The sequence below is a fragment of the Cnephaeus nilssonii genome (assembly GCF_951640355.1).
Source record: "Cnephaeus nilssonii genome assembly, chromosome: 2".
Classification (NCBI taxonomy): Eukaryota; Metazoa; Chordata; class Mammalia; order Chiroptera; family Vespertilionidae; genus Cnephaeus; species Cnephaeus nilssonii.
In genome coordinates, this window is record NC_137073.1 from 44,460,093 (window position 1) to 44,474,114 (window position 14,022).

The 14,022-nt window shown below is 39.6% G+C and overlaps 1 protein-coding gene across 1 annotated transcript; it reads left to right on the plus strand.

Moving 5' to 3' along the window:
• Window positions 1-576: 576 nt before the first annotated feature.
• On the plus strand, window positions 577-801 carry LOC307115411 (cytochrome c oxidase subunit 6C-like; the record flags this gene model as incomplete). The annotated part of the gene is made up of 1 exon (XM_079798632.1): window positions 577-801. The coding sequence occupies one exon, from the start codon at window positions 577-579 to the stop codon at window positions 799-801; it is 225 nt and encodes a 74-aa protein (XP_079654758.1).
• Between the last annotated feature and the right edge of the window lie 13,221 nt (window positions 802-14,022).

Here is a 14,022-nt window from a genome sequence, read left to right on the forward strand (position 1 = left end):
ATATAATGAACAACATAAACTGATGAACAAAAACAGATCCAGAGACAGAGAAGCATCAATCAGACTGTCAAACCTCAGAGAGAAGGTAGAGGAGGGAAGAGGTAAGGGGGAGAGATCAACCAAAGGACTTGTATACATGCATATAAGCCTAACCAATGGACACAGACACCAGGGGGTTGAGGGCATGAGTGGGGTGAGGGGGTGGGAGGGCAAAGGGAGGATAAAGGCACATATGCAATACCTTAATCAATAAAGAAAAAAAAATTTTTAATGCTGGTGGGAATGTGAAATAGTGGAACTACTATGGAAAACATAGTAATTTCTCAAAAAATTAAAAATAGAATCACCATATGATCCAACAATTTCACTTCTGGATATAGACCCAAAAGAATTGAAAGAAAGGACTGGAAAATATATTTGCCCACCCATCTTCATAGCAGCATTCTTCACAATAGCCAAAAGGTGGAAGCACCCCAAATAAGTGTTCATCAATGGTGAATGGATAAACAAAATGTAGTATAGGTCATTGCTTCTCCCCTCGGGAAGGACATTGGTGGTGGGGAGAATATAACTACCATGTCTTCCGGTGCTTTGCCAAAACCTCAGATACGTGGCCTTCTGGCCAAGTGTCTGACATTTCATATTGTTGGAGTCATCATTGTATCCCTGGAGGTTGCAGCTTCTTATGAGTTTGGTGCAGCTGAACCAAGAAAGAAGGCATATGCAGATTTCTACAAAAATCATGATTCCACGAAAGATTTTGAGATGAGGAAGGCTGGTATCTTTCAGAGTACAAAGTGATCTTAGAATGTAAAGAATTTCTTTGGGTTGAATTCCATGGAGGTTTGTCCTGACCTGTGTTCCTGAACTATGAAACATGAATATTTGAGCTAAGGAATAGTTTCTCTTGATAAATAAACAATGAAATACTACAGACAATAAAAAAAATGTAGTATCAACAAACAATAGAGTATTATGCAGCCTTAAAAGGGAAGGGAAGTCTGATACATGCTACAACATGGATGACTCTTGAAGATATTGTGGTAAAATAAGCCAGTCACAAAAGAACAAACATTGTATGATTCCACTTATATAAGATACCTAGAACATTCAGATTCAGAGACAGAAAGTAGAATAGTAGTGCTAGGGGTTGGGGGAGAAAGGAAAGAGAAGTTATTATTTAACAGGTAAAGAGTTTTCATTTTTCAAGATGAAAAGTTTCCTGGAGATTAATAGTAGTGATGGTTACACAACATGAATGCCACTGAACTGTAACCATTATGAAATTGTTAAAATGGTAAATTACATGTTATGTATATTTTACCACAATTTAAAATATTTTAAAGGCAAAGTCTATGAGAATCATGAAAGCATGTTGGCCCACATGCTTAGTGAGTCTCATGAGACACCACCCCTAAGGACTTAACACATTTCCTCTTCATGACATATTCCACTTTGTTTGGTAGATATGGGGATCTGTGATCAGCTCAGGTGAACTCTGAGTGCACTTTCTATGGCAGGACTGATTATAAGGACTTTGACTTAGAGGGGGAAATCAATGGAAACAAGAAAGCAAGCTTAGAAGGACTCGTTGAACAAAATGAGATGAACAGGATAAGAGAAACATTTCAGGCCAAAAGGATTTTAGTGAACCTGATGATCCTCATACAGTATTAGCAATGCAACTTATAACAGACACCAAACTACTTATCATAACAAGGCAGATCAAAGTCAACTGGTACAGTTTGTGAGAATGAAGTCTTTAGATGACTAGCAGCACAAATGTATAGGTACTAGGGATTGTTTATCAGACACTGAACATAAAATAGAGAAAAATTAAGGATCTCCTTCTGAAACACACAAAACTGCCGCATGGGTGCTAAAACAATACTATGGTTTAGGATAGCAATGATTTTACACATTTTGGAATACTGGTAGTTCTGGCCCACTTCCTCTGAAAAAAGTGAAGATTCATATTTTTTCCATCATCCCTGCTTCAGAGGGCTATGAGAACCTCACACTTGCTTGGCATGGCCAGTGCCACCATTCAAAATGCTCAAAGGAATTGAAATACACTGGATAGTTAATACTATAAAACTAACAATGAATAAAGGACATACCAACTTTGATGCTCCCATGAATTGAGAATTAATAGCAAATTCACAACAAATAAGAGAATTCCAACAAAATAAGCCGGGAAAAGCTGAAAATATATTTTAATTATAAATATAAAGAATTTTCAAGAAAACATTATGCCAATGTAACCTTCTGGCAAGGTTTAAGCATATAAATTTTCAGCTATTGAAACAACCAATTCCAAAAAATAGATGCAAACCTCCCAAGTTCATGGTGGTGCTAGAGGCACAGCCCGGCCCTGCCTGAGGTGAGAAGCGAGGGAAGAAGATGAAGGCATGGAGGTAAGAACAGCAGAAAGACACACGGGAGCTGCCAACGAACTCCTTCAGCAAGCAGCCCTCCAATCCACTGGCAGCACAGTGGTAACTGAACACCTGCCCACAGAGCCTGAAGCACACACCAGAAGGATATACTGTGTCCAAAGATATGCCAAGCCTCAGAAGCAAAGGTCTGTCCAAGTGGGCAAAATATAATCGACTTATGTGCTTTCCCTCTTTTTATTGAAGTTCCTCTTGGCCTCGAGGTGCTGAATGTTCACATCATTCCATTTCCTAGAGATAGCCATTTCAGTGTTTGGGGTTTAGACAAATCCTTACCTGCACAATGATGATCTACTTCACAGCAGCCATCCACGAGACCCACAGGACCATTGTTTCTCAGCATCTGGCCTTCCTAACCCCGCCTAGACAACTGCTACATTTTCTCCAAGACACGTCTATCAGTCCACAGGAGCAGTGTTTCTTGGGTGAGCAAGTGCTCACACTGTTTGTGTCTTGCTGATCACGTTTCTCTTGAATAGAGGTCAATACGGCTAATGCACTTCCTGTGTAGAATATAAAGAGGAATAAAACCACATTTTTGTAGTCAAAGCTATATTTGTCCTTATGACATAGCAATAGAGGAGAATAAACCATTCACTGGCCACCAACTCTCAAAAGATGATGTTAAATTGTCCAGCTTTATGTTTTAGTGGTCTTTTTTTTATTGAGACATAATCAACTTAAATTTGATGAAACGGAGACAAGATTATGGGAACAGCAACTATTCCAACCCCTGAGAATGCCTGGACTTTTCATTATTTCATTAGTCTGAAAGTATATTGAGATGCAGGTCTATGAAATTCCTTTTTTACCCAAATCAAGGACTTGCTCTTTTTCTCCAAACTTTTAAAAAGAAAACACAGATAGTGTTGATACAGATCAGTCATGTGGAGTGGAGCTGCTTTTGTAATGAGATCAGGACCCTGGTCTCAGTTGTACCACCAACTGTGTGACCTGACATGAGTTTATCTCCCTGAGCCTCATTTTCCTGTCTATAAAATGGTGCTGATAATGCTTACCTCTGATGCTTGTTGAGGGCATTATGTGGGGTAATGATGGCTATATCCTTCATACAGAGACAGGCTCATGGTGTTTTCGAAATTAAAGGTAAAAGGGAGCTAGGCAATTTCTGCCTTATTCTACATGTTCTCAGGAAAAAGAGGAGGGTGGTGAGAGAAGAAATATCACAGCACAAGGCACTGACATATCATAGATCTTCTAAGATATGTAGCTATCTTAATCTTCCTTCTAATAGAAACACAGAATAGGTTAAAAGACCCATCTCATACAGAGAACAACCTGGTAGTTGCCAGAAGGGAGAAGGTTTGGGGGACCGGGAGAAAAAGGTGAAGGGATTGAGAAGTACAGACTAGCAGTTACAAAATAGTCACAGGCATGTAATGTACAGCATAGGAAATACAACCAATCATATTGTAATAACTGTATGGTACCAGGTGGGCACTGGAAATACTGAGGGGAACACTTTGTAAAGTATGCAGTTGTCTAACCACTGTGCTATACACCTGAAAATACAAAATAATATTTATTGTAAACTGTAATTGAAAAAGTTAAAACAATAAAAATCTAAAAATAAAAAAAAATTAAGTAAAACACCCGTTTCACAAAGTAGGCGTAGGCCTCCCACCCTGACATCAGGAGTCCAAAGGGTTTCATTGTATTTAACTTGGACTTGTATTTAGACACATTCAGACTAGAGAATGAAATCATTAAACAAATTAAAAGGAATTTAAAGATGTCCCCTATCCCCAGCCTCTAATATGAGGGCTAAAGGATTTCCGTATGTGTCTCCCCTTCCCACTCACTTTAGACTGGCGTGTCTCACTAGGGAGTATTTATCCTATCTGCCTCCCTTCTATGTATGTTTGGGTGGGGAATAAAAGCATCTATTCATGCATTGATCCAGTCTTTAGGTCCCTTTCTCATTAGTTTTCCTCCCATCACATAAGAGAATGAAAGCTTCAGGCAAGCCTTGAGGACTAAACTATAGCCAACTAGCAAATCCAAAGCCAGTCCAAGGTCAGCAATATACCAATGAAACCAGTGTTTATATCTTGGATATTAGGAATGTTTGATGTGAAAATGAAAAGGAGGGTTAATCAGTTAATGAATCTGGCAGAGCAGCATCTGGAGGGCGAGGGAGGACAAGGCACTGAGTTCAGAAACCAAGGAGACGTCATGGACAAACCAGGTCATTGCCTACAAGTTCCTTCTTCTCTCCACAAGTTTGAACTTCCTATCATTTAAGAGTACAACCCTTTCCAGCTCTGCAAGGCTTGAACGCCTCTAGTGAAATGCCAGCATAAGTGAAAATTTAATAGCTTTCCAACCAGCAGCACCTGTGCTGACAAATTGTACCAAGCTACAGACAAGTTGAAGGCCTCATTGTGTTATAGATGAAACAGCTGGCCAGTCAGTGTTCATTAGCTGAATGGCTTCTGAAATCCCTGCTTGAGCTGGAAAGGAATCTCTGGAAAGGTAGTTAACTCCAAGCTTCCATGCAAGACCCATCTGTCATCTGAACAACTTTGTGGGAGGTGCCTGTTCTCTAGGCTGTGGCAACTGATAAGGAGATTGCCATCAGAAAGAGTGACGATGTTCCTCAATATATCCTCTCTGAGTGACACAGCAAGTCTCTGTTGCCACTAGCTCAGGTTGTTAAACATCGTCTGACCCAGAACCAGAGTCATTTACCCAACATCTGCCTTACAAAAAGGAACACTGGGTTATTAACAATGAGGTTCAGTCCTGTCCCACTGAGAGGTGCTTCGGCTACCCATTTCTGTTATCTACTGAGAATAGATATGCTAGGTCATTGTATCTACTCTAGAAAGTCTGGGTTATAATAAATTACTCCCAGAATTATTCCAGTGGGTATAAGCATATATTATGGAGGTAGCATATTTTTCAAATTAAATGTTTTCTTTGTATGTATTGCCTGAAACATGCTCTAACTTCTCATGCAATTTTTAGTTATTAAAGTTCTTTAATTGAACTATTTCTTCTTTTTTATTCATACCCACTAACAATCCCTGACCCTAATCCCACCCTATTCCAGGGATTCGAAGTAAAAGGAAATAAGATTGCACATAGACAGAGCATATGTTCACACGTGCTCTCCAAAACTAACAAAACACATACTTGAAAATCAATAAAGATATAAAGGGACCCCTCCAGTTTACATGACTACCTGATCTCACATTGATGTACTTCTACTCTCGGCCTTATCTTCCATTTCTAGATCCTTTCTCATCCTTTGGGAAAACCTGAATTTATCTTCTCAGTGAGCAAATGAAAGGGTTTAACTCATCTCTGTGTCTTCCTCCACAGCACAAACCTTGCATTTCCAAGTCCAGCATCTTGTCTGGACTCCCCCTAACTCCCTATGCTAAAGGGAAAGAAAAGTTGTTGAGTTTTAAATCCCATGGGAATGAAATTGGATGCAAAAAGCTACCTAAACCAGCAGACTAGAGTAGACTGTTCTGAATTTGCTCTTGGAGGAAAAGAATGTCTTCAAATGATGGTCATTTAAAATGATAATCTATTAGGAGTGTAATTTAGCATCAGTTTAGGGAAAAACAAAGAACACTTTGTTTCCTACAGACACTTTACAACCTACAAACTGAGTCGGGTAAGGTTTGATATAGCACAACATGATGACTCCAAGACTATTAGGAAGATTATTATGGATGACTTCATAACCTAAAACAGTGGCCTACCGTTCCTACCTATTACTGGTTCTAATGATTATTCCTGCACTTTAATGTTTTATCATTACTAAGCCATCAGACATTAGAGATAGTAATAGGAAATTACATCCCACTATTATTTTTGAGCAACTAATAGTTCCCACTTGAATAAAATTAATTTTATTTGATACCAAATCCAATAAGATAGCTCTAGTCTGGAACTTCAGTGCTGCCCTGTACTTGCTGGAAGTTGAGTCCATTAGATTCCTGGATGTCAGCACAACCCCAAGCTCCACTTCTCCAGCCTGCCATGGGCTACTATGCAATCACGCCTAAGTGAGCCGAAATCTCCTTACCTTGTCTTTTCTTTTTTGAGTTTGTTTGCTTTTTCTCCATTTGTAAAATGGCAATAATACAAGTTTTCCAAATAAGGAACCTCATTTCAGGATTTATTTTTGAGTTATGTTCCTAGAAGCTCTAAAATCCTGCAGAGTTGTTTCAGGTGTCCAATTGGTCCACATTTTTTACTTCTAATGTATATTTTAACTCTGTGGGAATACGCTCGAAAGCACTAACTCACATGTGTTATATATCAGATCTTTAACACATTTGGGTGAACCCTCTTCCAAAATATTGTATGGTTAACTCATTCTTGCCTGCAAACCTCAGTATAAAACTTTTACCAAATCTGTGCATATAAATGACCTTCCTTTAAAAATCTTATTAACGAAACGCCAGTTTCTGGCTTCCTCTCATTTCTAAAGATGTGTAATCAAGTCCCCATGTATGTGAAAGGTTTTCCAAGGCCTACATTCTAAGCCAGTCCATATTGGGCATGTACAATACCTAGTCTCATTGTGGAACCTGAGGACAAGGTGCTAGTGGGACAGGAGAAACTGTTAAGGCCAGGTTACAAGGGCTGGTTAGTTAATGGCAGATTTTGCAATCATATTGGGGAATCATGCTGAATTTTCAGGGTGACAAATTTGGATTATAAAGGTTTAAATGAGACTCCACTCTGAATTTCATGCAACTAGATAGGATCTCAGACAGGTAGAACTGAGGAGAATGAAGAATCCATGTTCATTGAACATCTCCCAGACTGATATCCCTTGGTATAATTTGCTAAATACATATCCTTTAAGTTCATCACAGTAAACCGTACCTTCGATAAGATTTAAATAAGAGATCTCATTTTTCCCTTACCAATAACCCAGTTCTACAATAGCGTGCCCCTCCCATTTATATGCTATGTGAGATGCAGACTCATTTACTTGGAATACAGTCTTATCACCTAACAGTCAAATGTTCCAACAGGTAATGTCTTAATATTATTGAATTATAAGTCTTTTAGTACTTAGAAGTGTTGTGTGCTTTCTTGTCTGACTTTGATGTTTGGGATAAAAATACAATCAGTAGATATTGTTGGTTATTCCATTTTGAAATGGAATTTCCTACTGCACCTCCTTGGGTTTCTGGATAAATAACTGCAGAGTGTCCTTACAGCATATAACAGCCTGTTACCATTTTTCAAATATCTCTGTTGAATTAGTATTTTCATAATATATTTTTTACTTTGTAGTTCTACTAAATATTCTATTTGAAAAAAATGAATCAATTGCTGGGGGAAATTTTTAAACTACTATTTTGAAGATACAACCACTGATACTATTTGCAAACCATCCTGGAAGGTAGAGCCAAAACATCGAATGTGTAGCCCAAGCTATATTTTGTCCAAGCTGTGAGTAGGCGTCACTAGCAAGAGAGGGAAACGTCTTACCTTGTGCCAATCCAACACACAGATGGAATAGTTCTCCCAAATCAAATCTGTGATAAATGCATGAAAATAGATAAAAAGGCTGGGAGATAAAATAAAGCTGAGAATTTGAGCTTCATCTGCACCAGAAATAATGTGAATAGGTCTCATGATGATCATATCATACTAGAGGCCCAGTGCACGAATTCATGCACACGTGAGGTCCCTCAGCCTGGCCGGCAATCAGGGCCAATCGGGGGACCAGCCAGCCGGGGGGGAGGGACTGTGGGAGGTTGGCTGTGGGAGTGCACTGACCAACAGGGGGCAGCTCCTGCATTGAGCATCTGCTCCCTGGTGGTCAGTGCACGTCACAGCGACCGGTCCACCAGTTGCTCAGTTGTTCAATCGCTTAGGCTTTTATATATATGGATTATCAATATTTTTTTACAAATTTTAGGTGCTTCTGGCCTGGCTTTTATATCTACAACAAAGAATTAAAGCAGTTTTTAAATGACTAGCTGTTATTACATATGGCTTCCATCTATGCTCTTAACCCTCCTGTCCCATGCAATCCCTTCTTTTTGCCTCCATCCATTTGCCCCTAGAAATGAGCTCCAAATTTAAAATCAAGCTACTTCTATCCATTGTACAGTTATGATTTCCCAGTTAAAGTTGTCTTTAAGAATATCTATAAAGTACTTTTCCTTAAGAAAGAGCTTACACTTTGTTGCATTTTTTCTTCTTATATATTTCAAGTAAGAGAACAGAGTGAGAAGAGTGGAGAGAAGCACTTTTTAGTACTCATTTTCAGTAACTAAGAAATAAAGGAGAAAGAATGACCACTGATCCCCCATCAAGTTCATTTAAACTTGATTACTATCTATCAACTTAATCTAGTTTTCCTATGACACCAATCGCTATTGTGTGCAGACAACTGAATTCAGCAGGACTTGATTATTGCAAATGATGTTATAATTATTCTTAAACAATTAACTGTTTCTCTTAGGTTATTTTTTCATTAGCATTTCATATAACTGATGCCTACTCTTAGATGCTTCAACTGAACACATTTAATTATAAAACAGTAGTGCCCTTATGCTTTTTGGTATCACTTTTACTAGTACATTGCATAATTATTTAAACAGTACTGTAGCCAAATGTCTGTGAGAAATATGTTAACTATAAAGGAAATCTAAGTTTTTCTATCATTTAATACCTTTAGATAAAAGACAACTTGACAACTTTTTTCCTCAGGAAAATGATTTCATATAGGTTCTCCCAGAATCAAAACCAGTGATAAACATTCCAGTTCAAATAGTTAATTTGGGAAATGGAAGAAACCCCAGTAGGAAAGTAAGAAAGTTGGAGAGGAAAGAGAAGGCAGAAATAAAGAGTATGCTATTAGCTGGGGAATAGTGTGGGCAACTGTAGCTAATCCACAAAGAAACTAGGAAATGCAATTATCCTCTCTGAAGAGCAAGAGGGATGGGGCATTATGTACCCACTCTCATCATTCATTGGCTGAGGACCCATTCATTCCCCTACTTCCTCCCTGCTGTCCACAGGTGGGGAAGACGTCTACAGCTTCAGAAGATCTTGGGCTGGAAAATGGCAGATACCTGCAGCTGGAAGCCTGCTAAGTGCAAAAAAAAAGTAAGGTCTTAGACATATGTGAGGGGCACTGAACGAGTTGCTGATAGAAGACAAGTGGCTTAAACAAATTCAAAGTGTTTCACAAGTGATCTTAGCCGGATTATAAAGAGTAAGAAATTTCTAAGCCTGAGATGCACTATTCTCTATCATTTGAAAGATGATTAATTACTGTTTGCCATTACCTAATGGTTCCTGTTGCCAGGTACTGCACTGAGTGCCCAACACCCACGAGCTTATTTAACATTCACAACAATCCTATTATTATCATCACCAATTTACAGATGAGAAAGTTGAGCTCAGTGGGAGTAAGACACCAACCCAGGTCGCTCAGATGCCAAAGTATATGGACTTTCTGCCTCCCATTGCCTTCAAAGGAGCTTAGATTAACAGATATATTTTCCTTAGCATGAGTATATAATCAGCTCTGGAAATTCTATCTAAAGAACAGTCTACCACTTTCAGAGAAAGACCTTTTGGTCATACCTTTGAAATTCCAGCCTGTGTGCCAAATATGGAGACAGTTCCCACCCTGGAGCCCTGCCATTCCTGCACCGGGGACTTTAGGAGATGCTCTTATGTAGCACTTTGCACCTGCCCCCGTGTGGTCAGCACTTTCAAAGAGCTGCATGCTCCGTGAGTTCAAAACTAGCTCTGCTCTGTCTCCTTTCCTTTCCGACTCCCATTCCCACTGCCTGGTCCTGGATGGGGAAGTTCCTTTTTCGCAGCCTCCTTCCAGTCTGACTATTATTTCCCCTCCTCCCAGTCTATATTCCACCACGTGGCAATTTTATTCTCATATCTCCAGGTAGAATGTTAACATAGATTTTCAATGCACATCTGAGTATTACAACTTCAGAAAGCTAGAGTATAACCATTTTCTATAATGAACCAAAATTTAAATTTATTTTAATCTATTTTGGGGCAAAACAATATTTCACACTGACTTGTAGCAGTTCCTTTTTAATTCTGATTCTCCAAATCATTCTTAAAACCTTCAAACTTTAAGTCCCTTAATGCTATCACCGCCCGTTTTCAATTATTTGCATCAGAGGAAGGGACTCTCATGGGGGAAAGCCTACTGTGTTATTTTTCCAGCTTAATTTCTAGACAAAAAGCTTCAAAGTGATCGACAGGCAGAAGAAATGTGACTCCAAATAAGCCACAATCTAGGAAGACAGTCCAAGAATTAGCAACGAAGGTCAAATCCCAGTAAACCAAATTCTGTGGAGAATACTGATGTTTTGTTGTAGTGACATTTCCTAGTAATTGGTAGTTTGTTAAAAATGACATTTCCAGGATCAGAATAAGAATGAAACACACCCAGAAATGGAAAGCAACAGGGAGCCTCAAACAGTAGCTGTGGGAACTTATAAGTGGTACCAAGTGACTAACAAAGATAAGCAGCATTATCACTGATGGGGAGTTATGTTGCTTTCGAACCACAAGGGGTTGCGGGGCGGGGGGAGTGTCTGCCATGATTAGGCTTCCTCCTTGCACTTTGTGGCACATGATAGTTCATTGAAAGGTTGACACAGGCACACACACACACACACACACACACACACACACACACACACACATATTGAGGAAAAAGAAACCTCCCACAGCATCTATGTTTGAAAGAACCAAAAGTCTTTCATCAATATTCCTTCACATCCTTAGATCCAGATCCACAGCAGAGTTTTACCTTTCTCAAGTGATATTGTGACAACTACATATGGTGGGTACTTATAACATCGGGGAGAGCACTTTGTAAAGTATATGATTGTCTAACCACTATGCTGTACACCTGAAACTAATACAGAATAATATTGAATGTAAACTGTAATTGAAAATTTTAAAAAGTAAAGCTAAAGAGGCTTCAAGAGTAGCTCCCTTCCCTGAACCAGGTCTCAATTGTCTTCTTGTAAAATAAAAAAGAAAGTAGCTTTTTTAGGATACTAAGCGACTTAGACCAGTCTATACATCAACATGTATTGAACTTAATTCATATAGACACACTGAATTCATCTTTCTGATTTTCAGATTACTTCTCAAATGTCTGAGCATATACGAATCCCCACACACACACATACCCATACTCCTTGGGGAAAGAGAGAGTCTTGGAGAAATAAGGTCGTCAGCCATAAGTTTTAAGGAGAGTGAGATGTTCTCCCTTTTTAATAACTGCTTCGGAAGCACAAGTGGTTGGTTACCTGTGGCACCAACTGTAACTGTGTTGCCTCATTTGGAGCAAGCATGGATGGCTTGGCCCTCCCTGTCCTCAGGAACAGCACTGCTTGCTGAGCCGGCGCAGGTTTGGGCCAGAGAGATTTCTTTGAAGAAATTTACAAGCAGGGTATGTTCCCCACCTCTCACAATCTGAGGCATATATCTCCTCAAGTGGTGCAACTCATTTAATCATCATGGCTATTCATTTAATCTTCTCCTGAGAAAGAAAGAAGCTATTAATTGTATGGGAATTTCCCATAAAAAGGAACTTGACCACAGTTCTCTAGAATACCCTTTCACCCTCACAAGTATGGGGCTCAAGAAGAGGAGAAGGTAAGTAGGACCAGGAGTTATGCAGCTGTGCTTTGGAAAGGCCTTTAGCTGGTATATGCTTCTAACACCCTGCCCAGGATTCATCAAATTCTTTTTTTTTCCCCATCAGCTGTTATTTCCATGCAGGTGTTACATGTGCCAGACCCCTTTTCTATCGTGATGGCCCTTTTAGGTCCTGAGGCAATTTAAAATAATGCAAAGAAAGATCTGCCTTGCAGAAACTTTGGAGAGTTCACTGGTTTCATGTTGCTCTTATTGGAACTATGGCATAGCATCCTCTGGTCTACCATCCATTAAAACACACACACACACACACACACACACACACACACACACACATAAAACAAACAAACAAAAAACCACTCACTGCCCCACTTGATTCAGTGACCTATATAGTTCATGTGACAGTGGTGCACACACAGATGTTGAGTTTACTGTACATATTGATGCCCAATTAAATTCACCCCATACACATATGTACCTACATGACTTTTCTAGATACACATCTGATGAAGTCCTCCAATGAATACCTCTAATGAGTCCCTACTGAAAAGAACAAAGTTTAAACCTGTTGTTAACGTGGCCTAAAGAGTCCTGCCTGCCTTTCCTGCCACCGTTCCTGTCACTCCCCTCCCTCGGATTCCATGCCCCAGCCATATCAAAGAACATGCACTGTTCTCTCCACCTTAAGGAGAGAACACGTTGTACAGACTGGTCCCTCTGCCTGAAACTTTCTCCTTCCCTCTATCTTTGCCTGGGAATGACCTGGAAATGTTTTACTCACCTACAGATCTCTAGTATTACTTCTTTTAAGAAGATCCCTTGGGTCACCCATCTCCAGCTGGGTTTAATTAATTGACCCTCCTGTTTGCACCCACAGAGACCCTACTTACTCTATCAAATGACTTATTTGCTATCTTGTAATTGCCTACTTATTTATTAGGCTCTCTGACTGAACTATAAAATCCTTAAAGTCTGAGAATTTGCCTGGCTGGTGTGGCTCAGTGTTCAAGCATTGACCCATGAACCAAGAGGTCACTGGTCCAACATATGTTTCTGTATCTCTATCCCTCTCACTTCCTCTCTAAAATAAATAAATAAATAAATAAATAACATTTAAAAATTTTTTAAAAGACTGAGAATTTTTTCTTCACTATTGTATCTCAAAAGCTAACATGGTGCCTGACACATGACAGTAACTCAATAAATATCTACTGGATGGATGGATGGATGGATGGATGGATGGATGGATGGATGGACGGATGGATGGATGGACGGATGAATGGGAAACTGGCAAGTTGTATGAGGTCAATCCCTATTCCATCCCTCACTCTCGTATCTGCAACCCAAATTACAACCCAGTTCTTCTGGTGGTACTCCCTGGTCCTATAGCATCTGTGAAATTCAGCAACATCCTTCCCATCCCAGACACCACCACTTCAGACCATTTGTTCTCTTTGACTCTAGTAGTACCAGTGTTCGCTAAGTATGACAGTCTTCTCCTACCACATTTAAAACCTCTGAGTCAGGTACAGCAGCTTCCTTTCACCCTGCTCTCACAGGCCACAGAATGGATGAAAGTCCCTTCGCCCATGTCAGGGAGCAGCATCAAGTCTTTGGGGCCTGGGAAACCCATTGTCAGCAGTTCACGGCATTTCTATAGCCTCAGCCCTGTTCTCTCTTTTGGAGTGAAAGTCCAAAGAGCACATCAGAGAATTTTCTGGACCTCCATAGTTGTAAACAAGCTCCACCTTTGAAACACAATCTGTATAAAACCAAATACTATAAAAGCCTGAATAGTAAATGAAGCCAAGGTCTCCTCCATGATTTCCCTTCTGGGAACTATGCTCAGTTCACTGTTGTCTCCACAAGCCATAAAAGCTAAACTTTAAACTCGGGCCCTTAC